Source organism: Salmo salar, chromosome 05 (assembly GCF_965601325.2).
Source record: "Salmo salar chromosome 05, fSalSal1, whole genome shotgun sequence".
Taxonomy (NCBI): Eukaryota; Metazoa; Chordata; class Actinopteri; order Salmoniformes; family Salmonidae; genus Salmo; species Salmo salar.
In genome coordinates, this window is record NC_138295.1 from 93817242 (window position 1) to 93845000 (window position 27759).

At 45.0% G+C, this 27759-nt stretch overlaps 1 protein-coding gene across 2 annotated transcripts in view; it reads right to left on the reverse strand.

Annotated features, from left to right (window-relative positions):
* LOC106606144 (dolichyl-diphosphooligosaccharide--protein glycosyltransferase subunit STT3B) overlaps window positions 1-27759 on the reverse strand; it is a 92260-nt gene that overhangs the window by 35858 nt on the left and 28643 nt on the right. Inside the window, exons 2-4 of one of the 2 annotated variants that reach the window (XM_082975986.1) lie at window positions 15683-15791; window positions 13177-13464; window positions 1788-1853 (exon numbers count right to left, since the gene is read on the reverse strand). In XM_082975986.1, coding sequence (XP_082832112.1) covers window positions 1788-1853; window positions 13177-13464; window positions 15683-15791 — 463 coding nt within the window. Of the gene's footprint in view, window positions 1-1787; window positions 1854-13176; window positions 13465-14626; window positions 14646-15682; window positions 15792-27759 lie in introns of those variants that run through there. The other variant, XM_082975987.1, reaches the window with a different exon arrangement.

Here is a 27759-nt window from a genome sequence, read left to right on the forward strand (position 1 = left end):
ATTACAGTTCCCTCAGGATTTAAAACAGAGTGATTACAGTTCCTTCAGGATTTAAAACAGAGTGATTACAGTTCCCTCAGGATTTAAAGGAGTGATTACAGTTCCCTCAGGATTTAAAGGAGTGATTACAGTTCCTTCAGGATTTAAAACAGAGTGATTACAGTTCCTTCAGGATTTAAAACAGAGTGATTACAGTTCCCTCAGGATTTAAAACAGAGTGATTACAGTTCCCTCAGGATTTAAAGGAGTGATTACAGTTCCCTCAGGATTTAAAGGAGTGATTACAGTTCCCTCAGGATTTAAAGGAGTGATTACAGTTCCCTCAGGATTTAAAGGAGTGATTACAGTTCCCTCAGGATTTAAAGGAGTGATTACAGTTCCCTCAGGATTTAAAACAGAGTGATTACAGTTCCCTCAGGATTTAAACAGAGTGATTACAGTTCCCTCAGGATTTAAGAGAGAGTGATTACAGTTCTCTCAGGATTTAAGAGAGAGTGATTACAGTTCCCTCAGGATTTAAACAGAGTGATTACAGTTCCCTCAGGATTTAAAACAGAGTGATTACAGTTCCCTCAGGATTTAAAGGAGTGATTACAGTTCCCTCAGGATTTAAAGGAGTGATTACAGTTCCCTCAGGATTTAAAACAGAGTGATTACAGTTCCCTCAGGATTTAAAACAGAGTGATTACAGTTCCCTCAGGATTTAAAGGAGTGATTACAGTTCCCTCAGGATTTAAAACAGAGTGATTACAGTTCCCTCAGGATTTAAAGGAGTGATTACAGTTCCCTCAGGATTTAAAACAGAGTGATTACAGTTCCCTCAGGATTTAAACAGAGTGATTACAGTTCCCTCAGGATTTAAAGGAGTGATTACAGTTCCCTCGGGATTTAAAACAGAGTGATTACAGTTCCCTCAGGATTTAAAACAGAGTGATTACAGTTCCCTCAGGATTTAAAGGAGTGATTACAGTTCCCTCGGGATTTAAAACAGAGTGATTACAGTTCCCTCAGGATTTAAAACAGAGTGATTACAGTTCCCTCAGGATTTAAAACAGAGTGATTACAGTTCCCTCAGGATTTAAAACAGAGTGATTACAGTTCCCTCAGGATTTAAGAGAGAGTGATTACAGTTCCCTCAGGATTTAAAACAGAGTGATTACAGTTCCCTCAGGATTTAAAGGAGTGATTACAGTTCCCTCAGGATTTAAACAGAGTGATTACAGTTCCCTCAGGATTTAAAGGAGTGATTACAGTTCCCTCAGGATTTAAAGGAGTGATTACAGTTCCCTCAGGATTTAAAGGAGTGATTACAGTTCCCTCAGGATTTAAAGGAGTGATTACAGTTCCCTCAGGATTTAAAACAGAGTGATTACAGTTCCCTCAGGATTTAAGAGAGTCTCAGTGTATCACTGTGCTTTCCCTGAGGGGCTAAGGCATGATGATGGATGTTTGTTCCTGTATTTACTTTACATATTTCATTGATGAGATGCCAGCTGCTGTACAGAACTGAATGGAAGGACAAGGACACCTTTGCTGTGATTATAATGACTTACAGACACAGCGTTGTGGACTGCCATCCCTCTACTCTTCAAAGTGCAACGGGAAATACACAACAGCCTTCACTGGCTTTGTGTTCACTGTACCTGAAGACTGTCACTGTACTGAAAACAACATTCAGGCAGCGCGTGTGCTCAGTGTGTGCGTCTCTGTGTGTGTGAGAGAGAGGAGAGAAGAGAGAGAGAGAGAGAGAGAGAGAGAGAGAGAGAGTGTGTATGTGTGTGTCTCACCATGTAGAAGTATGAGAGGCAGCAGCCTATGGCCCAGAACACTGATCCAGTCTTCACTGATTTCACCTAACAGACAGAGAGGAGAGGAAACGGTTCATATTGTTACACATTTTATTCAAACGTTGCGTTGAAACATCCCAGTAATATGGTGCCAGAGAAAGCAGCAGTAAAATACACAGGGTGTATCCCAAATAGCACCCTATCCCTGTAGTGTACTACATCTAACCAGAGCCCTATGCCCCCCCCCCGTCTCTGATCAAAGTAGTGAACTCATATAGGGAATAGGAAACCATTTCAGATGCACACGGTGAAAAACTAAATGTTTTACCTTCCGACAGAAGTAAGGCTTACAAAAGAGGCATAGAACAGCTGCATATTGAACAGGGACAGTAATGAGACATAGAACAGCTGCATATTGAACAGTAGAGACATAGAACAGCTGCATATTGAACAGGGACAGTAGAGAGACATAGAACAGCAGCATATTGAACAGTAGAGACATAGAACAGCTGCATATTGAACAGGGACAGTAGAGAGACATAGAACAGCTGCATATTGAACAGTAGAGACATAGAACAGCTGCATATTGAACAGGGGCAGTAGAGAGACAGAACAGATGCATATTGAACAGTAGAGACATAGAACAGCTGCATATTGAACAGGGACAGTAGAGACATAGAACAGCTGCATATTGAACAGTAGAGACATAGAACAGCTGCATATTGAACAGTAGAGACATAGAACAGCTGCATATTGAACAGTAGAGACATAGAACAGCTGCATATTGAACAGTAGAGACATAGAACAGCTGCATATTGAACAGTAGAGACAGAACAGCTGCATATTGAACAGGGACAGTAGAGAGACATAGAACAGCTGCATATTGAACAGTAGAGACATAGAACAGCTGCATATTGAACAGGGGCAGTAGAGAGACATAGAACAGCTGCATATTGAACAGTAGAGACATAGAACAGCTGCATATTGAACAGTAGAGACATAGAACAGCTGCATATTGAACAGGGACAGTAGAGACAGAACAGCTGCATATTGAACAGGGATAGTAGAGACATAGAACAGCTGCATATTGAACAGTAGAGACATAGAACAGCTGCATATTGAACAGTAGAGACATAGAACAGCTGCATATTGAACAGTAGAGACATAGAACAGCTGCATATTGAACAGGGACAGTAGAGACATAGAACAGCTGCATATTGAACAGTAGAGGCATAGAACAGCTGCATATTGAACAGGGACAGTAATGAGACATAGAACAGCTGCATATTGAACAGGGACAGTAGAGAGACATAGAACAGCTGCATATTGAACAGTAGAGACATAGAACAGCTGCATATTGAACAGGGACAGTAGAGAGACATAGAACAGCTGCATATTGAACAGTAGAGACATAGAACAGCTGCATATTGAACAGTAGAGACATAGAACAGCTGCATATTGAACAGGGACAGTAGAGAGACATAGAACAGCTGCATATTGAACAGTAGAGACATAGAACAGCTGCATATTGAACAGGGACAGTAGAGAGACATAGAACAGCTGCATATTGAACAGTAGAGACATAGAACAGCTGTATATTGAACAGGGACAGTAATGAGACATAGAACAGCTGCATATTGAACAGTAGAGACATAGAACAGCTGCATATTGAACAGGGACAGTAATGAGACATAGAACAGCTGCATATTGAACAGGGACAGTAATGAGACATAGAACAGCTGCATATTGAACAGTAGAGACATAGAACAGCTGCATATTGAACAGGGACAGTAGAGAGACATAGAACAGCTGCTTATTGAACAGGGACAGTAGAGAGACATAGAACAGCTGCATATTGAACAGTAGAGACATAGAACAGCTGCATATTGAACAGGGACAGTAGAGAGACATAGAACAGCTGCATATTGAACAGTAGAGGCATAGAACAGCTGCATATTGAACAGTAGAGACATAGAACAGCTGCATATTGAACAGTAGAGACATAGAACAGCTGCATATTGAACAGTAGAGACATAGAACAGCTGCATATTGAACAGGGACAGTAGAGAGATATAGAACAGCTGCATATTGAACAGTAGAGACATAGAACAGCTGCATATTGAACAGGGACAGTAGAGAGACATAGAACAGCTGCATATTGAACAGTAGAGACATAGAACAGCTGCATATTGAACAGTAGAGACATAGAACAGCTGCATATTGAACAGGGACAGTAGAGAGACATAGAACAGCTGCATATTGAACAGTAGAGACATAGAACAGCTGCATATTGAACAGGGACAGTAGAGAGACATAGAACAGCTGCATATTGAACAGTAGAGACATAGAACAGCTGTATATTGAACAGGGACAGTAATGAGACATAGAACAGCTGCATATTGAACAGTAGAGACATAGAACAGCTGCATATTGAACAGGGACAGTAATGAGACATAGAACAGCTGCATATTGAACAGGGACAGTAATGAGACATAGAACAGCTGCATATTGAACAGGGACAGTAAATTATTCATGGTTTTTCCTTAACGACCTGCTAGACCGCTACACTACACAGCATTAGCTCATTTCAAACTAGAGATCTGTAGCTCACAGAACCAGACATCTTAGGCAGTGTGTGTGTGTGTGTGTGTGTGTGTGTGTGTGTGTTATTAGGCTAACATAGAGCTTATAAGGCTTGACTTAAACAAGTCTGACTTACAACCTAGGATTGGACAGATGAGAATTAAAATGTTCCACAAAAGCCTGCGAGACGTTAATGCAGATTAAATAAAGTCAACAACAGGAAGTATCTGGGGTATGTTGCCATGGTTACAACACTTAGATAGGTACAGCTGGGATTAACGACGAGAGAACTGGTTGGTTTGCCCTATTTGTTGTTTGTCTGTTTACTCTGTGTTAAGGCAAGGGAGATGGCTGGGGATTCAGCAGTTCAAAACAGCCTTCACACACACACACACACACACACACACACACACACACACACACACACACACACACACACACACACACACACACACACACACACACACACACACCAGTATTGGAGCCAAACTTTATTTCTTATCTATTAATTAACTGATGTCAGTTTGATATCAGATGCTTTATTAACTATACAGTGTCTGTCTGTGTTAGTCAGTCGCTCCTCAGTCAGACTTCCATCTAGTTAAAGACAGAAGTGTATCCAGGTCTTTGATGACTGTCTGTCTGTGTTAGTCAGTTGCTGCTCAGTCAGACTTCCATCTAGTTAAAGACAGAAGTGTATCCAGGTCTTTGATGACTGTCTGTCTGTGTTAGTCCGTCGCTGCTCAGTCAGACTTCCATCTCGTTAAAGACAGAAGTGTATCCAGGTCACTGGGAAGCGGCCTGGCAGATATAGAACAGCTGAATGGAAGGGTTTTGGTAGTTGGAAGTTCAATGTTTAGCTGCATGTGTAGCAGAGGTTGTTTGGTGGCCTGAAAACGTGTGATCAGTAACCTTGTCCCAGAGCTGATGCCTAAACTGAATTGACCCCAAATCTGCCCTGGAAAAGCACTAATTAAATCCTGCAGAGAGTGAGTGTGTGTGTGTGTGTGTGTGTGTGTGTGTGTGTGTGTGTGTGTGTGTGTGTGTGTGTGTGTGTGTGTGTGTGTGTGTGTGTGTGTGTGTGTGTGTGTGTGTGTGTGTGTGTGTGTGTGTGTGTGTGTGTGTGTGTGTGTCTGTGTCTGTGTCTGTGTCTGTGTCTGTGTCTGTGTTTAATACCGGTGACCGGTATCCCGGCACATCCCGACCAGGCTCCTTCCTGTATTACCAAGAAAAATAATGATGGGTCTCGTGGACCAATAAAATAAAAAAATATATATGAAAGCACTAATGCAAAAATACTAAATATGTTTGTGTGAATAGCTGCATAGCTACCCAAACCAGAAACCATGGGTATAAGGCAGTATTCACCCAAACCAGAAACCATGGGTATAAGGCAGTATTCACCCAAACCAGAAACCATGGGTATAACGCAGTATTCACACAAACCAGAAACCATGGGTATAAGGCAGTATTCACCCAAACCAGAAACCATGGGTATAACGCAGTATTCACACAAACCTGAAAGCACAAACCACCTCATTTAACAATGGCAACGTGACTGGGAATATGGCTGAATACAAACAGTGTAGTTATTACCTCCGTAAGACAATCAAAACAGGCAAAACGTTGGTACAGAGACAAAGTGGAGTCGCAATTCAACTGTTCAGACACGAGACGTATGTGGCAGGGTCTACAGACAACACGGCCTACAAAGGGAAAACCAGCCATGTCATGGATACTAACGTCTTGCTTCCGGACAAGCTAAACACATTCTTCCCCCGCTTTGACTATAACACAGTGCCACCGACGCAGCCCGCTACCAAGGACTGTGGGCTCACCTTCTCCATGGCCGACGTGAGAAAGACATTTAAACGTGTTAACCCTCACAAGGCTGTCGGCCCAGACGGCATCCCTAGCCGCGTCCTCAGAGCATGTGCAGACCAGCTGGCTGGTGTGTTTACAGACATATTCAATTAATCCCTATCCCAGTCTGCTGTTCCCACATGCTTCAAGATGGCCACCATTGTTCCTGTACCTAAGAAGGCAAAGATAACTGAACTAAATGACTATCGCCCCGCAGCACTCACTTCTGTCACCATGAAGTGCTTTGAGAGACTAGTCAAGGATCATATCACCTCCACCTTACCTGACACCCTAGACACACTCCAATTTGCTTACCGCCCCAATAGATCTGTGCGTACTCAGCCCCCTCCTGTACTTCCTGTTCACACACGACTGCGTGGCCACGCACACGTCCAACTCAATCATCAAGTTTGTAGATGCACACTACAGTGGTAGGCTTGATTACCAACAACAACGAGACAGCCTACAGGGAGGAGGTGAGGGCCCTCGGAGTGTGGTGACAGGAAAATCTACATCGACGGGACAGTAGTGGAGAAGGTGGAAAGTTTTAAGTTCCTCGGCGTACACATCACGGACAAACTGAAATGGTCCACCCACACAGACAGTGTGGTGAAGAAGGCGCAGCAGCTCCTCTTCAACCTCAGGAGGCTGAAGAAATTTGGCTTGTCACCAAAAACACTCACAAACTTTTACAGATGCACAATCGAGAGCATCCTGTCGGGCTGTATCACAGCCTGGTACGGCAGCTGCTCCGCCCATAACCGTAAGGCCCTCCAGAGGGTGGTGAGGTCTGCACAACACATCACCGGGGGCAAACTACCTGCCCTCCAGGACACCTACACCACCCGACGTCACAGGAAGGCAAAAAAGATCATCAAGGACAACAACCACCCGAGCCATCGCCTGTTCACCCCGCTATCATCCTGAAGGCGAGGTCAGTACAGGTGCATCAAAGCTGGGACAGAGAGACTGAAAAACAGCTTCTATCTCAAGGCCATCAGACTGTTAAATATCCATCACTAGCCGGCTACCACCCAGTTACACAACCCTGTACCTTAGAGGCTGCTGCCCTATATACATAGACATGGAATCGCTTTCCACTTTAATAAATGGATCACTAGTCGCTTTAATAATGTTTACATACTGCTTTACTCATCTCATATGTATATACTGCATTCTATTCTACTGTATTTAGTCAATGCCACTCTGACATTGCTCGTCCTAATATTTATACATTTCTTAATACCATTCTTTTACTTTTAGAATCACTAGGAACACAAGCATTTTACTACACCCACAATAACATCAGTTAAATATGTGTATGGATCAATAACATCTGCTAAATATGTGTATGGACCAATACCATCTGCTAAATATGTGTATGGACCAATAACATCTGTTAAATATGTGTATGGACCAATAACATCTGTTAAATATGTGTATGGACCAATAACATCTGTTAAATATGTGACCAATAACATCTGTTAAATATGTGCATGGACCAATAACATCTGTTAAATATGTGACCAATAACATCTGCTAAACATGTGACCAATAACATCTGTTAAATATGTGTATGGACCAATAACATCTGTTAAATATGTGTATGGACCAATAACATCTGTTAAATATGTGTATGGACCAATAACATCTGTTAAATATGTGTATGGACCAATAACATCTGTTAAATATGTGTATGGACCAATAACATCTGTTAAATATGTGTATGGACCAATAACATCTGTTAAATATGTGTATGGACCAATAACATCTGTTAAATATGTGTATGGACCAATAACATCTGTTAAATATGTGTATGGACCAATAACATCTGTTAAATATGTGTATGGACCAATAACATCTGTTAAATATGTGACCAATAACATCTGTTAAATATGTGACCAATAACATCTGTTAAATATGTGTATGAACCAATAGCATCTGTTAAATATGTGTATGGACCAATAACATCTGTTAAATATGTGACCAATAACATCTGTTAAATATGTGTATGGACCAATAACATCTGTTAAATATGTGTATGGACCAATAACATCTGTTAAATATGTGTATGGACCAATAACATCTGTTAAATATGTGTATGGACCAATAACATCTGTTAAATATGTGTATGGACCAATAACATCTGTTAAATATGTGTATGGACCAATAAAATGTGATTTGATGAAAGTGATATATTAACACTCTGGCTTCATTCATACATTAGATCAGACATCACAACGCTAGGCTAATAACCTCAATATTTGATGCCTATATTTAAACCAGGCTACATCACTTAAGAAGTGTGGCCAATAAACTCAATATTTGATGCCTACATTTAAACCAGGCTAGTGTAGTGTGGTGACTGACAGAACTTTGAGTTGATTCAACTGTGACAAATACAACAAGAAACCATTACATTCCTGTCCATATTTTCTCCATTTCAGTGGTAGAATCACGTCAGATTGTTGTCGCTGGTATTATATGCTTTTAAATAGCATTTCCGATTTGAACAGGAATACTGATATATTACCAATTTTCTTGGGAAGGACTTTTTGGGGATTTTAGAGAAAATCCCAAGAGTTTGTTCTGTTGCATTGCTGTGTTTCCACTAACCCATAGATAATATGTAAACTGGAGGGTGTGTCTCCACTAACCCATAGATAATATGTAAACTGGAGGGTATCTCTACTAACCCATAGATAATATGTAAACTGGAGGGTATCTCCACTAACCCATAGATAATATGTAAACTGGAGGGTGTGTCTCCACTAACCCATAGATAATATGTAAACTGGAGGGTATCTCTACTAACCCATAGATAATATGTAAACTGGAGGGTATCTCCACTAACCCATAGATAATATGTAAACTGGAGGGTGTGTCTCCACTAACCCATAGATAATATGTAAACTGGAGGGTGTGTCTCCACTAACCCATAGATAATATGTAAACTGGAGGGTATCTCTACTAACCCATAGATAATATGTAAACTGGAGGGTGTGTCTCCACTAACCCATAGATAATATGTAAACTGGAGGGTATCTCTACTAACCCATAGATAATATGTAAACTGGAGGGTGTGTCTCCACTAACCCATAGACAATATGTAAACTGGAGGGTGTGTCTCCACTAACCCATAGACAATATGTAAACTGGAGGGTGTGTCTCCACTAACCCATAGATAATATGTAAACTGGAGGGTGTGTCTCTACTAACCCATAGATAATATGTAAACTGGAGGGTGTGTCTCCACTAACCCATAGACAATATGTAAACTGGAGGGTGTGTCTCCACTAACCCATAGATAATATGTAAACTGGAGGGTGTGTCTCCACTAACCCATAGATAATATGTAAACTGGAGGGTATCTCTACTAACCCATAGATAATATGTAAACTGGAGGGTGTGTTTCCACTAACCCATAGATAATATGTAAACTGGAGGGTATCTCTACTAACCCATAGATAATATGTAAACTGGAGGGTGTGTCTCCACTAACCCATAGACAATATGTAAACTGGAGGGTGTGTCTCCACTAACCCATAGACAATATGTAAACTGGAGGGTGTGTCTCCACTAACCCATAGATAATATGTAAACTAGAGGGTGTGTCTCTACTAACCCATAGATAATATGTAAACTGGAGGGTGTGTCTCCACTAACCCATAGACAATATGTAAACTGGAGGCTGTGTCTCCACTAACCCATAGATAATATGTAAACTGGAGGGTGCGTCTCCACTAACCCATAGATAATATGTAAACTGGAGGGTGCGTCTCCACTAACCCATAGATAATATGTAAACTGGAGGGTGCGTCTCCACTAACCCATAGATAATATGTAAACTGGAGGGTGCGTCTCTACTAACCCATAGATAATATGTAAACTGGAGGGTGCGTCTCTACTAACCCATAGATAATATGTAAACTGGAGGGTGCGTCTCTACTAACCCATAGATAATATGTAAACTGGAGGGTATCTCCACTAACCCATAGATAATATTTAAACTGGAGGGTATCTCCACTAACCCATAGATAATATTTAAACTGGAGGGTGTCTCCACTAACCCATAGATAGTAGGTAAACTGGAGGGTGTGTCTCTACTAACCCAAAGATAATATGTAAACTGGAGGGTGTGTCTCTACTAACCCAAAGATAATATGTAAACTGGAGGGTGTGTCTCTACTAACCCAAAGATAATATGTAAACTGGAGGGTGTGTCTCTACTAACCCAAAGATAATATGTAAACTGGAGGGTGTGTCTCCACTAACCCATAGATAATATGTAAACTGGAGGGTATCTCCACTAACCCATAGATAATATGTAAACTGGAGGGTGTGTCTCCACTAACCCATAGATAATATGTAAACTGGAGGGTATCTCTACTAACCCATAGATAATATGTAAACTGGAGGGTATCTCCACTAACCCATAGATAATATGTAAACTGGAGGGTGTGTCTCCACTAACCCATAGATAATATGTAAACTGGAGGGTGTGTCTCCACTAACCCATAGATAATATGTAAACTGGAGGGTATCTCTACTAACCCATAGATAATATGTAAACTGGAGGGTGTGTCTCCACTAACCCATAGATAATATGTAAACTGGAGGGTATCTCTACTAACCCATAGATAATATGTAAACTGGAGGGTGTGTCTCCACTAACCCATAGACAATATGTAAACTGGAGGGTGTGTCTCCACTAACCCATAGACAATATGTAAACTGGAGGGTGTGTCTCCACTAACCCATAGATAATATGTAAACTGGAGGGTGTGTCTCTACTAACCCATAGATAATATGTAAACTGGAGGGTGTGTCTCCACTAACCCATAGACAATATGTAAACTGGAGGGTGTGTCTCCACTAACCCATAGATAATATGTAAACTGGAGGGTGTGTCTCCACTAACCCATAGATAATATGTAAACTGGAGGGTATCTCTACTAACCCATAGATAATATGTAAACTGGAGGGTGTGTTTCCACTAACCCATAGATAATATGTAAACTGGAGGGTATCTCTACTAACCCATAGATAATATGTAAACTGGAGGGTGTGTCTCCACTAACCCATAGACAATATGTAAACTGGAGGGTGTGTCTCCACTAACCCATAGACAATATGTAAACTGGAGGGTGTGTCTCCACTAACCCATAGATAATATGTAAACTAGAGGGTGTGTCTCTACTAACCCATAGATAATATGTAAACTGGAGGGTGTGTCTCCACTAACCCATAGACAATATGTAAACTGGAGGCTGTGTCTCCACTAACCCATAGACAATATGTAAACTGGAGGGTGCGTCTCCACTAACCCATAGATAATATGTAAACTGGAGGGTGCGTCTCCACTAACCCATAGATAATATGTAAACTGGAGGGTGCGTCTCCACTAACCCATAGATAATATGTAAACTGGAGGGTGCGTCTCCACTAACCCATAGATAATATGTAAACTGGAGGGTGCGTCTCTACTAACCCATAGATAATATGTAAACTGGAGGGTGCGTCTCTACTAACCCATAGATAATATGTAAACTGGAGGGTGCGGCTCTACTAACCCATAGATAATATGTAAACTGGAGGGTGCGTCTCTACTAACCCATAGATAATATGTAAACTGGAGGGTATCTCCACTAACCCATAGATAATATTTAAACTGGAGGGTGTCTCCACTAACCCATAGATAGTAGGTAAACTGGAGGGTGTGTCTCTACTAACCCAAAGATAATATGTAAACTGGAGGGTGTGTCTCTACTAACCCAAAGATAATATGTAAACTGGAGGGTGTGTCTCTACTAACCCAAAGATAATATGTAAACTGGAGGGTGTGTCTCCACTAACCCATAGATAATATGTAAACTGGAGGGTATCTCCACTAACCCATAGATAATATGTAAACTGGAGGGTATCTCCACTAACCCATAGATAATATGTAAACTGGAGGGTATCTCCACTAACCCATAGATAATATGTAAACTGGAGGGTATCTCCACTAACCCATAGATAATATGTAAACTGGAGGGTATCTCCACTAACCCATAGATAATATGTAAACTGGAGGGTATCTCCACTAACCCATAGATAATATGTAAACTGGAGGGTATCTCCACTAACCCATAGATAATATGTAAACTGGAGGGCATCTCCACTAACCCATAGATAATATGTAAACTGGAGGGTATCTCCACTAACCCATAGATAATATGTAAACTGGAGGGTGTGTCTCCACTAACCCATAGATAATATGTAAACTGGAGGGTGTGTCTCCACTAACCCATAGATAATATGTAAACTGGAGGGTGTGTCTCCACTAACCCATAGATAATATGTAAACTGGAGGGTGTGTTTCTACTAACCCATAGATAATATGTAAACTGGAGGGTGTGTCTCCACTAACCCATAGATAATATGTAAACTGGAGGGTGTGTCTCCACTAACCCATAGATAATATGTAAACTGGAGGGTGTGTCTCCACTAACCCATAGATAATATGTAAACTGGAGGGTGTGTCTCCACTAACCCATAGATAATATGTAAACTGGAGGGTATCTCTCCACTAACCCATAGATAATATGTAAACTGGAGGGTGCGTCTCCACTAACCCATAGATAATATGTAAACTGGAGGGTGTGTCTCCACTAACCCATAGATAATATGTAAACTGGAGGGTGTGTCTCCACTAACCCATAGATAATATGTAAACTGGAGGGTGTGTCTCCACTAACCCATAGATAATATGTAAACTGGAGGGTATCTCTCCACTAACCCATAGATAATATGTAAACTGGAGGGTGTCTCCACTAACCCATAGATAGTAGGTAAACTGGAGGGTGTGTCTCTACTAACCCATAGATAATATGTAAACTGGAGGGTGTGTCTCTACTAACCCATAGATAATATGTAAACTGGAGGGTGTGTCTCTACTAACCCATAGATAGTAGGTAAACTGGAGGGCAAAGATGGCGATGCCCTCATTGTCGAAGGAGCCCGCCACAGAGCGGGAGATGTAACCAGGGACAATAGCGATGAAGCACGCCGCCAGAAGCCCCGCCCCCTGGTTCCAGAGCTCGCGGGTCAGCAGGAAGGTGGCGATGGACGTGAGGCCGCTGAAGACGGGCGCCAGGAACACACACACGTCTCGGATGTGCACCGTGATGTGGAGCAGGTTTAGAACATAGTGGATGAGACCAGCTGTTACCATCAGACCTGGGTAAACCTGGAGAGAGAGAGAGAGACCAGCTGTTACCATCAGACCTGGGTAAACCTGGAGAGAGAGAGAGAGAGACCTGCTGTTACCATCAGACCTGGGTAAACCTGGAGAGAGAGAGAGAGACCAGCTGTTACCATCAGACCTGGGTAAACCTGGAGAGAGAGAGACCAGCTGTTACCATCAGACCTGGAGAGAGAGAGAGAGACCTGCTGTTACCATCAGACCTGGGTAAACCTGGAGAGAGAGAGAGAGAGAGAGAGAGACCTGCTGTTACCATCAGACCTGGGTAAACCTGGAGAGAGAGAGAGCGAGAGAGAGAGAGAGAGAGAGACCAGCTGTTACCATCAGACCTGGGTAAACCTGGAGAGAGAGAGAGAGAGAGAGAGACCTGCTGTTACCATCAGACCTGGGTAAACCTGGAGAGAGAGAGAGAGAGAGAGAGAGAGAGAGACCAGCTGTTACCATCAGACCTGGGTAAACCTGGAGAGAGAGAGAGAGAGAGACCAGCTGTTACCATCAGACCTGGGTAAACCTGGAGAGAGAGAGAGAGAGAGAGAGAGACCTGCTGTTACCATCAGACCTGGGTAAACCTGGAGAGAGAGAGAGAGAGAGAGAGAGAGAGAGAGACCTGCTGTTACCATCAGAACTGGGTAAACCTGGAGAGAGAGAGAGAGAGAGAGAGAGAGAGAGAGAGAGACCAGCTGTTACCATCAGAACTGGGTAAACCTGGAGAGAGAGAGAGAGACCTGCTGTTACCATCAGACCTGGGTAAACCTGGAGAGAGAGAGAGACCAGCTGTTACCATCAGACCTGGGTACACCTGGAGAGAGAGAGAGAGAGACCAGCTGTTACCATCAGACCTGGGTAAACCTGGAGAGAGAGAGAGAGAGACCTGCTGTTACCATCAGACCTGGGTAAACCTGGAGAGAGAGAGAGAGAGACCAGCTGTTACCATCAGACCTGGGTAAACCTGGAGAGAGAGAGAGAGAGACCAGCTGTTACCATCAGACCTGGGTAAACCTGGAGAGAGAGAGAGAGAGAGAGAGAGAGAGAGCTAACAACAGAGAGAGAGAAACAGAGAGAGAGAAACAGAGAGCTACTTTCCTCTCCTAATCCATCCACTCACAATGCATAGTGGGTACCAGGCCCACACTCACAACACACTCACCGTGCCCCCCACTATCCTGCCCAGTGGGTACCAGGCCCACACTCACCGTGCCCCCACTATCCTGCCCAGTGGGTACCAGGCCCACACTCACCGTGCCCCCCACTATCCTGCCCAGTGGGTACCAGGCCCACACTCACCGTGCCCCCCACTATCCTGCCCAGTGGGTACCAGGCCCACACTCACCGTGCCCCCCACTATCCTGCCCAGTGGGTACCAGGCCCACACTCACCGTGCCCCCTACTATCCTGCCCAGTGGGTACCAGGCCCACACTCACCGTGCCCCCCACTATCCTGCCCAGTGGGTACCAGGCCCACACTCACCGAGCCCCCCACTATCCTGCCCAGTGGGTACCAGGCCCACACTCACCGTGCCCCCCACTATCCTGCCCAGTGGGTACCAGTCCCACACTCACCGTGCCCCCACTATCCTGCCCAGTGGGTACCAGGCCCACACTCACCGTGCCCCCCACTATCCTGCCCAGTGGGTACCAGGCCCACACTCACCGTGCCCCCCACTATCCTGCCCAGTGGGTACCAGGCCCACACTCACCGTGCCCCCCACTATCCTGCCCAGTGGGTACCAGGCCGACACTCACCGTGCCCCCCACTATCCTGCCCAGTGGGTACCAGGCCCACACTCACCGTGCCCCCCACTATCCTGCCCAGTGGGTACCAGGCCCACACTCACCGAGCCCCCCACTATCCTGCCCAGTGGGTACCAGGCCCACACTCACCGTGCCCCCCACTATCCTGCCCAGTGGGTACCAGGCCCACACTCACCGTGCCCCCCACTATCCTGCCCAGTGGGTACCAGGCCGACACTCACCGTGCCCCCCACTATCCTGCCCAGTGGGTACCAGGCCCACACTTACCGTGCCCCCCACTATCCTGCCCAGTGGGTACCAGGCCCACACTCACCGAGCCCCCCACTATCCTGCCCAGTGGGTACCAGGCCCACACTCACCGTGCCCCCCACTATCCTGCCCAGTGGGTACCAGGCCCACACTCACCGTGCCCCCCACTATCCTGCCCAGTGGGTACCAGGCCCACACTCACCGTGCCCCCCACTATCCTGCCCAGTGGGTACCAGGCCCTGTCATCGAACCAGTTGAGGAAGTCATAGAAGCCGTTGATGGTCAGATGGTGAGTAGATCTGTAGTTGAACCTGAAACACAGGAGACAGAGAGACACTGTTAGTATGGAAGATATACACAACCACACCACTACACTACACTACTACACCACTACTACTACACTACTACTACTACACTACTACACCACCACTACACTACACAGGAGACAGAGAGACACTGTTAGTATGGAAGATATACACAACCACACCACTACACTACACTACTACACCACTACTACTACACTACTACTACTACACTACTACACCACCACTACACTACACAGGAGACAGAGAGACACTGTTAGTATGGAAGATATACACAACCACACCACTACACTACACTACTACACCACTACTACTACACTACTACTACTACACTACTACACCACCACTACACTACACAGGAGACAGAGAGACACTGTTAGTATGGAAGATATACACACAACCACACCACTACTACTACTACACTACACCACCACTACTACTACACTACTACACCACTACACCACCACTACACTACACCACTACTACACCACTACTACACCACTACACTACTACACCACCACTACTACTACACTACTACACAACCACACCACCACTACTACTACACTACTACACCACACAGGAGACAGAGAGACACTGTTAGTATGGAAGATATACACACAACCACACCACCACTACTACTACACTACTACCCCACTACTACTACACTACTACACCACACAGGAGACAGAGAGACACTGTTAGTATGGAAGATATACACACAACCACATCACTACTACTATACTACTACTACACTACTACTACACCACCACTACTACACTACTACTACACCACTACACTACTACTACACTACTACACCACTACTATACACACAACCACACCACAACACTACTACTACACTACTACTACTACTACACCACTACACAACACAGGAGACAGAGAGACACTGTTAGTATGGAAGATATACACACAACCACATCACTACACTACTACTACACTACTACTACACTACTACTACACCACTACACAACACAAGAGACAGAGAGACACTGTTAGTATGGAAGATATACACACAACCACACCACACCACCACTACTACACTACTACTACACTACTACTACACCACAGGAGACAGAGAGACACTGTTAGTATGGAAGATATACACACAACCACACCACTACACCACTACTACACTACTACACTACACCACCACTACACTACACAGGAGACAGAGAGACACCGTTAGTATGGAAGATACACACACAGCCACATCACTACACTACACTACACCACTACACTACTACACTACTACACCACTACTACTACCCCACTACACCACTACTACCCCACCACTACTACTACTACACCACTACACCACACTACTACTACACTACTACACCACTACTACTACCCCACCACTACTACTACCCCACTACTACTACTACCACCCCACTACTACACTACACCACTACTACTACACTACTACACCACTACTACTACCCCACTACACCACTACTACCCCACCACTACTACTACCCCACTACACCACTACTACCCCACCACTACTACTACCCCACTACTACACTACACCACTACTACTACACTACACCACTACTACACTACTATACCACTACTACTACACCACACCACTACTACTACACCACCACACCACTACTACACCACCACACCACTACTACACCAATACTACACCAATAATACATCACTACACCACTACTACACTACTACTACTACTACACCACTACTACTACCCCACTACTACACTACACCACCACACCACGACACTACTACTACACCACTACGACACTACTACTACACCACTACACTACTACTACACCACACCACTACTACACCACCACTACTACTACTACTACACCACTACAACACCAATACTACATCACTACACCACTACTACTACTACTACACCACCACTACACTACTACTACTACTACTACTACACCACTACTACTACTACACCACACCACCACTACACTACACCACCACTACACTACACCACACCACCACTACACTACTACTACACCCCTACTACACCACACCACCACTACTACACCACTACTACTACTACTACTACTACTACTACACCAATACTACACTACTACTACTACACCACCACTACTACACTACTACAATACACTACACCACCACTACACCACACCACACCACCACACTACACCACCACTACACTACACTACACCACTACTACACTCCCAGAGGTTTTAGACAGAAGGCTGAACTACACTGACTCAACATCCAGCCATGGATGACTCAACAGTATGCTTGATGACTCAACATCCAGCTGTGAGTATGCCTGATGACTCAACAGTATGCCTGATGACTCAACAGTATGCCTGATGACTCAACATCCAGCCATGAGTATGCCTGATGACTCAACAGTATGGCTGATGACTCAACAGTATGGCTGATGACTCAACAGTATGGCTGATGACTCAACAGTATGGCTGATGACTCAACAGTATGGCTGATGACTCAACAGTATGCCTGATGACTTGGACCATGTTCAAAATCATAATGAAGTAGTTACAGAACAATCTAACCCAACAAAATATGTTTTGTTTTTATACAAGTTCCAAAGTGGAACTTGTATAAAAAATCCCAAAATCCAGAAATCCCTACTGAGCCGTCTTGACGGAAGACAGCACACATTTAACAACTGTGCTCCATAATTGCATGAGAACGACTCAAACAATAATTGTTTTTGAAAAAAGATTAGGCTGAGCATTGTTTTTCACAAAGTAAATGGAAAACAGAATTAAAATGTCACCCACATATCAGTACTCTAGTCTCTCAGTCTACGTCACAGACAAAGCTGTACTTTCAACAAACGCTGCTACAAACGCTCCCTCTCTCCATAGCCATAGATTTAGCTGTGTGTATGTCCCTCTCTCCATAGCCATAGATTTAGCTGTGTGTGTATGTCCATCTCTCCGTAGCCATAGATTTAGCTGTGTGTGTATGTCCCTCTCTCCGTAGCCATAGATTTAGCTGTAGGTGTGTCACTCTCTCCATAGCCATAGATGTAGCTGTTTGTGTGTGTGTGTGTGTGTGTGTGTATGTCCCTCTCTCCGTAGCCATAGATTTAGCTGTAGGTGTGTCACTCTCTCCATAACCATAAATGTAGCTGTGTGTGTGTCCCTCTCTCCATAGCCATAGATTTAGCTGTGTGTATGTCACTCTCTCCATAGCCATAGATTTAGCTGTAGGTGTGTATATATGTCACTCTCTCCATAGCCATAGATTTAGCTGTGTGTATGTCCCTCTCTCCATAGCCATAGATTTAGCTGTAGGTGTGTATATATGTCACTCTCTCCATAGCCATAGATTTAGCTGTGTGTATGTCACTCTCTCCATAGCCATAGATTTAGCTGTAGGTGTGTATATATGTCACTCTCTCCATAGCCATAGATTTAGCTGTAGGTGTGTGTATATATGTCCCTCTCTCCATAGCCATAGATTTAGCTGTGTGTATGTCACTCTCTCCATAGCCATAGATTTAGCTGTGTGTATGTCACTCTCTCCATAGCCATATATTTAGCTGTGTGTATGTCACTCTCTCCATAGCCATAGATTTAGCTGTGTGTATGTCACTCTCTCCATAGCCATAGATTTAGCTGTAGGTGTGTGTGTATGTCACTCTCTCCATAGCCATAGATTTAGCTGTGTGTATGTCACTCTCTCCATAGCCATAGATTTAGCTGTGTGTATGTCACTCTCTCCATAGCCATAGATTTAGCTGTAGGTGTATGTCATAGCACCTTATGCTAATAAATCGTGATGCCACTTTGGAACCATGATTTAAAGGTGTTGTCATTTCACACGGGTGGTAATGTGGGGTTGTTCCAAATAGGGGTGCCTGAATTTATGTCAATTTTACTAAATAAAACAATTATTGGATTGTCAGGTTTTTTTTCTTTAAAAGCCTTGGACCCAAAGTAGTGAAACATTTTTTTAATCATATTTTACATTTATGGCTTCAATACTCCTCCAAGGACAACGATAGTCTGCTGTCCATTATTTAAGTGAACACAGTTGTGCTGCCCAGTAATACACCTTCATGTGAGGAAGTCCAAGACCTCCAGCTTTAAAGGGGAAGTGGAAAACATTCTATTTGACTCGAGGTCTTTCCATTCAGAATAAAGTTGGAGAGCAAGCCGTTTCATTTCTTAAAGAAGTTGAAGCTGGTAAGGCTTGGAATAAATACATCAGCCTTGGTCATATATTCATTTTGATTACGTTGAGCCTACCTAACATAGAAATAGGGAGAGTTCTCCATCTCTAAAACAACAGATTCAATCTTATCTATTAAAAAAAGGAGAGGAGTTGATTCTACAGGCCTCCTCCAAATTGCATGGTATCAATACACCCAGGTATTTTCATGTGTGTCTTTGTCCATTTCCACTGAAATGTACTTTGCAAGCTTGAAAAGTCATAGTATACATTGAATCATGATACACAACCACATGAGTCGAGTTGCTAAATAAGTGACGAAATATGTTTTGGTTCAAATACAGTCAAATGTAATCTGCATAAAATGACATCACGTGTTGTTGTCTATTCCCTAGGATTGAGCCATGAGTTGTAATTATCGACGCTCAGGGTTCCATGGCTAAAGTAAATAAATAACTGGACAGAGGGCATCCCTGTCTGGTGCCTCTTGATAAGTTAAATGGATCAGATATTTGGTAATTTTTTCTTATAGCTGCTTTGGTTGATTTATATAATAGCTCAATCCAGGAAATAAATACCAGACCAAAACCAAACTTTTCTAAAGACAGCCAACAAATATGCCCATTCCACCCTACCAAACTTTTTAGACCAAGCAGCACCAGACCCAGCAGCACCAGACCCAGCAGCATCAGAATCAGTAGACCCAGTAGCACCAGACTCACCAGACCCAGTAGCACCAGACCCAGCAGCACCAGACCCAGTAGCACCAGAATCAGTAGACCCAGTAGCACCAGACTCACCAGACCCAGTAGCACCAGACCCAGCAGCACCAGACTCACCAGACCTAGTAGACCCAGACCCAGCAGCACCAGAATCAGTAGACCCAGAATCAGTAGACCCAGTAGCACCAGACTCACCAGACCTAGTAGACCCAGACCCAGCAGCACCAGAACCAGCAGACCAAGTAGCACCAGACCCAGTAGCACCAGAACCAGTAGAACACAGCAGCCCAGTAGCACCAGACCCATTAGACCCACCAGACCCACCAACATGAACTGTAACCAGTAGTTATCTGACCGGTAGAGGACTAGTGAAGACATGAACTGTAACCGGTAGTTATCTGACCGGTAGAGGACTAGTGAAGACATGAACTGTAACCAGTAGTTATCTGACCGGTAGAGGACTAGTGAAGACATGAACTGTAACCGGTAGTTATATGACCGGTAGAGGACTAGTGAAGACATGAACTGTAACCGGTAGTTATCTGACCGGTAGAGGACTAGTGAAGACATGAACTGTAACCGGTAGTTATCTGACCGGTAGAGGACTAGTGAAGACATGAACTGTAACCGGTAGTTATCTGACCGGTAGAGGACTAGTGAAGACATGAACTGTAACCGGTAGTTATCTGACCGGTAGAGGACTAGTGAAGACATGAACTGTAACCAGTAGTTATCTGACCGGTAGAGGACTAGTGAAGACATGAACTTTAACCGGTAGTTATCTGACCGGTAGAGGACTAGTGAAGACATGAACTTTAACCGGTAGTTATCTGACCGGTAGAGGACTAGTGAAGACATGAACTGTAACCGGTAGTTATCTGACCGGTAGAGGACTAGTGAAGACATGAACTGTAACCGGTAGTTATCTGACCGTTAGAGGACTAGTGAAGACATGAACTGTAACCGGTAGTTATCTGACCGGTAGAGGACTAGTGAAGACGAACTGTAACCAGTAGTTATCTGACCGGTAGAGGACTAGTGAAGACATGAACTGTAACCGGTAGTTATCTGACCGGTAGAGGACTAGTGAAGACATGAACTGTAACCAGTAGTTATCTGACCGGTAGAGGACTAGTGAAGACATGAACTGTAACCGGTAGTTATCTGACCGGTAGAGGACTAGTGAAGACATGAACTGTAACCGGTAGTTATCTGACCGGTAGAGGACTAGTGAAGACATGAACTGTAACCGGTAGTTATCTGATCGGTAGAGGACTAGTGAAGACATGAACTGTAACCGGTAGTTATCTGACCGGTAGAGGACTAGTGAAGACATGAACTGTAACCGGTAGTTATCTGACCGGTAGAGGACTAGTGAAGACATGAACTGTAACCGGTAGTTATCTGACCGGTAGAGGACTAGTGAAGACATGAACTGTAACCAGTAGTTATCTGACCGGTAGAGGACTAGTGAAGACATGAACTTTAACCGGTAGTTATCTGACCGGTAGAGGACTAGTGAAGACATGAACTTTAACCGGTAGTTATCTGACCGGTAGAGGACTAGTGAAGACATGAACTGTAACCAGTAGTTATCTGACCGGTAGAGGACTAGTGAAGACATGAACTGTAACCGGTAGTTATCTGACCGTTAGAGGACTAGTGAAGACATGAACTGTAACCGGTAGTTATCTGACCGGTAGAGGACTAGTGAAGACATGAACTGTAACCAGTAGTTATCTGACCGGTAGAGGACTAGTGAAGACATGAACTGTAACCGGTAGTTATCTGACCGGTAGAGGACTAGTGAAGACATGAACTGTAACCAGTAGTTATCTGACCGGTAGAGGACTAGTGAAGACATGAACTGTAACCGGTAGTTATCTGACCGGTAGAGGACTAGTGAAGACATGAACTGTAACCGGTAGTTATCTGACCGGTAGAGGACTAGTGAAGACATGAACTGTAACCGGTAGTTATCTGACCGGTAGAGGACTAGTGAAGACATGAACTGTAACCAGTAGTTATCTGACCGGTAGAGGACTAGTGAAGACATGAACTGTAACCGGTAGTTATCTTACCGGTAGAGGACTAGTGAAGACATGAACTGTAACCAGTAGTTATCTGACCGGTAGAGGACTAGTGAAGACATGAACTGTAACCGGTAGTTATCTGACCGGTATAGGACTAGTGAAGACATGAACTGTAACCGGTAGTTATCTGACCGGTAGAGGACTAGTGAAGACATGAACTGTAACCGGTAGGAGACAGGGAGGCTGAGGAAGGTCAGGGCTGAGGAAGGGGGGCTGAGGAAGGGAGGCTGAGGAAGGTCAGGGCTGAGGAAGGGAGGCTGAGGAAGGTCAGGGCTGAGGAAGGGAGGCTGAGGAAGGTCAGGGCTGAGGAAGGTCAGGGCTGAGGAAGGGAGGCTGAGGAAGGGAGCCTGAGGAAGGGAGGCTGAGGAAGGTCAGGGCTGAGGAAGGGAGGCTGAGGAAGGGAGGCTGAGGAAGGTCAGGGTTGAGGAAGAGAGGCTGAGGAAGGTCAGGGCTGAGGAAGGGAGGCTGAGGAAGGTCAGGGCTGAGGAAGGGAGGCTGAGGAAGGGCTGAGGGAGGGAGGCTGAGGAAGGTCAGGGCTGAGGAAGGGAGGCTGAGGAAGGGAGGCTGAGGAAGGGAGGCTGAGGAAGGTCAGGGCTGAGGAAGGGAGGCTGAGGAAGGTCAGGGCTGAGGAAGGTCAGGGCTGAGGAAGGGAGGCTGAGGGAGGTCAGGGCTGAGGAAGGGAGGCTGAGGAAGGGAGGCTGAGGAAGGGAGGCTGAGGAAGGGAGGCTGAGGAAGGTCAGGGCTGAGGAAGGGAGGCTGAGGAAGGTCAGGGCTGAGGAAGGTCAGGGCTGAGGAAGGTCAGGGCTGAGGAAGGGAGGCTGAGGAAAGTCAGGGCTGAGGAAGGGAGGCTGAGGAAGGTCAGGGCTGAGGAAGGGAGGCTGAGGAAGGTCAGGGCTGAGGAAGGGAGGCTGAGGAAGGTCAGGGCTGAGGAAGGGGGGCTGAGGAAGGGAGGCTGAGGAAGGTCAGGGCTGAGGAAGGGAGGCTGAGGAAGATCAGGGCTGAGGAAGGGAGGCTGAGGAAGGTCAGGGCTGAGGAAGGGAGGCTGAGGAAGGTCAGGGCTGAGGGAAGGGAGGCTGAGGAAGGGAGGCTGAGTAGAGTAGACTGAGCAGTCAACATGAAAGCAATGAAGTGTAGGGGGAGGTATGGTGTAGGGGGAGACAGGAGGGGAGGTATGGTGTAGGGGGAGGTATGGTGTAGGGATGTAGGGGGAGGTATGGTGTAGGGGGAGGTATGGTGTAGGGGGAGGTATGGTGTAGGGGGAGGTATGGTGTAGGGGTGTAGAGGGAGGTATGGTGTAGGGGGAGGTATGGTGTAGGGTGTAGGGGGAGGTATGGTGTAGGGGTGTAGGGGGAGGTATGGTGTAGGGGGAGGTATGGTGTAGGGGTGTAGGGGGAGGTATGGTGTAGGGGGAGGTAGGGTGTAGGGTTGTGGAGGGAGGGAGGGTGTAGGGGGAGGTATGGTGTAGGGATGTAGGGGGAGGTATGGTGTAGGGGGAGGTATGGTGTAGGGGGAGGTATGGTGTAGGGGGAGACAGAGGACGGGAGGAAGGGGGAGACAGAGGAGGGAGGGTGTAGGGGTGTAGGGGGAGACAGAGGAGGGAGGGTGTAGGGGTGTAGGGGGAGACAGAGGAGGGAGGGTGTAGGGGGAGACAGAGGAGGGAGGGTGTAGGGGTGTAGGGGGAGACAGAGGAGGGAGGGTGTAGGGGGAGACAGAGGAGGGAGGGTAATAACAGTGTATGGTGGAAACAGAGTTGTTGCTCTCTCTCTCTCTCTGACGAGGTACTAAGCCTCTGAATCAGTCTCTAAACATGCAGACACAGGATGAGGAGAAGAGACAGGTGTCTTTTGGAGGACGAGAGTTGAAGGGGACAGGGTCGAAGAGTTGAAGATAGGATGCTAAGGATGCTGGGAAGTTAATGAAGAACCCATTACCACAAGGCCTTTGGATAGAGGGAGAGAGACTAGAGAGAGGGAGAACTGAGAGAAAGAGAGAGAGACATATAGAGGGAGAATGAGAGAGAGGAGAGTGAGTGAGTGAGTGAGTGAGTGAGTGAGTGAGTGAGTGAGTGAGTGAGTGAGTGAGTGAGTGAGTGAGTGAGTGAGTGAGTGAAATTAAAAGACTACCAGAACCCACTGGATTCTCCAATTACATTGAATGAACTACAGGACAAAATACAAACCCTCCAACCCAAAAAGGCCTGTGGTGTTGATGGTATCCTAAATTAAATGATAAAATATACATACAACAAATTCCAAGTGGATATATTTAAACTCTTTAACATCATCCTTAGCTCTGGCATCTTCCACAATATTTTGAACCAAGGACTGATCACCCCAATCCACAAAAGTGGAGACAAATTTGACCCCAATAACTACAGTGGGATATGCGTCAACAGCAACCTTGGGAAAATCCTCTGTATTATCATTAACAGCAGACTCGTACATTTCCTCAGTGAAAACAATGTACTAAGCAAATGACCATAGGACAGACCACGTATTCACCCTGCACACCCTAACTGACAAACAAACAAACCAAAACAAAGGCAAAGTCTTCTCATGCTTTGTTGATTTCAAAAAAGCTTCTGACTCAATTTAGCATGAGGGTCTGCTATACAAATTGATGGAAAGTGGTGTTGGGGGAAAAACATACGACATTATAAAATCCATGTACACAAACAACAAGTGTGAGGTTAAAATAGGCAAAAAACATACATTTCTTCCCACAAGGCCGTGGGGTGAGACAGGGATGCAGCTTAAGCCCCACCCTCTTCAACATATATATCTGTGAATTGGCGCGGGCACTAGAACAGTCTGCAGCACCCGGCCTCACCCTACTAGAATCTGAAGTCAAATGTCTACTGTTTACTGATGATCTGGGGCTTCTGTCCCCAACCAAGGAGGGCCTACAGCAGCACCTAGATCTTCTGCACAGATTCTGTCAGACCTGGGCCCTGACAGTAAATCTCAGTAAGACCAAAATAATGGTGTTCCAAAAAAGGTCCAGTTGCCAGGACCACAAATACAAATTCCATCTAGACACCGTTGTCCTAGAGCACACAAACTATACCTACCTCGGCCTAAACATCAGCACCACAGGTAACTTCCACAAAGCTGTGAACGATCTGAGAGACAAGGCAAGAAGGACCTTCTATGCCATCAAAGGGAAGATAAAATTCAACATACCAATTAGGATCCGGCTAAAAATACTTGAATCAGTTATAGAACCCATTGTCCTTTATGGTTGTGAGGACTGGGGTCCGCTCACTAACAAAGAATTCACAAAATGGGACAAAAACCAAATTCAGACTCTGAATTTAGGCGATACCCGCTAATTATCAAAATCCAGAAAAGAGCCGCTAAATTCTACAACCACCTAAAAGGAAGCGATTCCCAAACCTTCCATAACAGAGCCATCACCTACAGAGAGATGAACCTGGAGAAGAGTCCCCTAAGCAAGCTGGTCCTGGGGCTCTGTTCACAAACACAAACACACCCCACAGAGCCATCACCTACAGAGAGATGAACCTGGAGAAGAGTCCCCTAAGCAAGCTGGTCCTGGGGCTCTGTTCACAAACACACCCCACAGAGCCCTCACCCACAGAGAGATGAACCTGGAGAAGAGTCCCCTAAGCAAGCTGGTCCTGGGGCTCTGTTCACAAACACACCCCACAGAGCCCTCACCTACAGAGAGATGAACCTGGAGAAGAGTCCCCTAAGCAAGCTGGTCCTGGGGCTCTGTTCACAAACACACCCCACAGAGCCCCAGGACAGCAACACAATTAGACCCAACCAAATCATGAGAAAACAAAAAGATAATTACTTAACACATTGGAAAGAATTAACAAAAAAATAGAGCAAACTAGAATGTTATTTGGTCCTAAACAGAGAGTACACAGCAGCAGAATACCTGACCACTGTGACTGACCCAAACTTAAGGAAAGCTTTGACAATGTACAGACTCAGAGAGCATAGCCTTGCTATTGAGAGAGGCCGTCGTAGGCAGACCTGGCTCTCAAGAGAAGACAGGCTATATGCACACTGCCCACAAAATGAGGTGGAAACTGAGCTGCACTTCCTAACCTCCTGCCAAATGTATGACCATATTAGAGACACATATTTCCCTCAGATTACACAGACCCACAAAGAATTGGAAAATACATCAAATTTTGATAAACTCCCATATCTACTGGGTGAAATACCACAGTGTACCATCACAGCAGCAAGATGTGTGACCTGTTGTCACAAGAAAAGGTCAACCAGTGAAGAACAAACACCATTGTAAATACAACCCATATTAATGTTTATTTATTTTCCCTTTTGTACTTTAACTATTTGCACATCGTTACAGCACTGTATATAGACATAATATGACATTTGAAATGTCTCTATTCCTTTGGAACTTGAGAGTAAGGTAAAATATGATTCCCGTGCCAATAAAGCCCTTAAATTGAATTGAATTGAGAGAGAGGGTTACTATAACACAGACACGGGATGAGGAGAAAGTATCTTTTGGAGGACGAGAGTTGAAAGGGAACAGGGTTGAAGAGTTGAATCAGAGGATGCTAAGGAGGTTGGTAAATTGATGAACAACCATTAAACATGGCTGGCTGGCTGAACGCACAGTAAGCTTAACAGCAAACTCCAAAGCTGCTGTAGCTGGCTGGCTGGCTGGCTGAACGCACAGTAAGCTTAACAGCAAACTCCAAAGCTGCTGTAGCGGCTGGCTGGCTGGCTGAACGCACAGTAAGCTTAACAGCAAACTCCAAAGCTGCTGTAGCTGGCTGGCTGGCTGGCTGGCTGGCTGGCTGGCTGAACGCACAGTAAGCTTAACAGCAAACTCCAAAGCTGCTGTAGCTGGCTGGCTGGCTGGCTGAACGCACAGTAAGCTTAACAGCAAACTCCAAAGCTGCTGTAGCTGGCTGGCTGGCTGGCTGGCTGGCTGGCTGGCTGGCAACCAAAG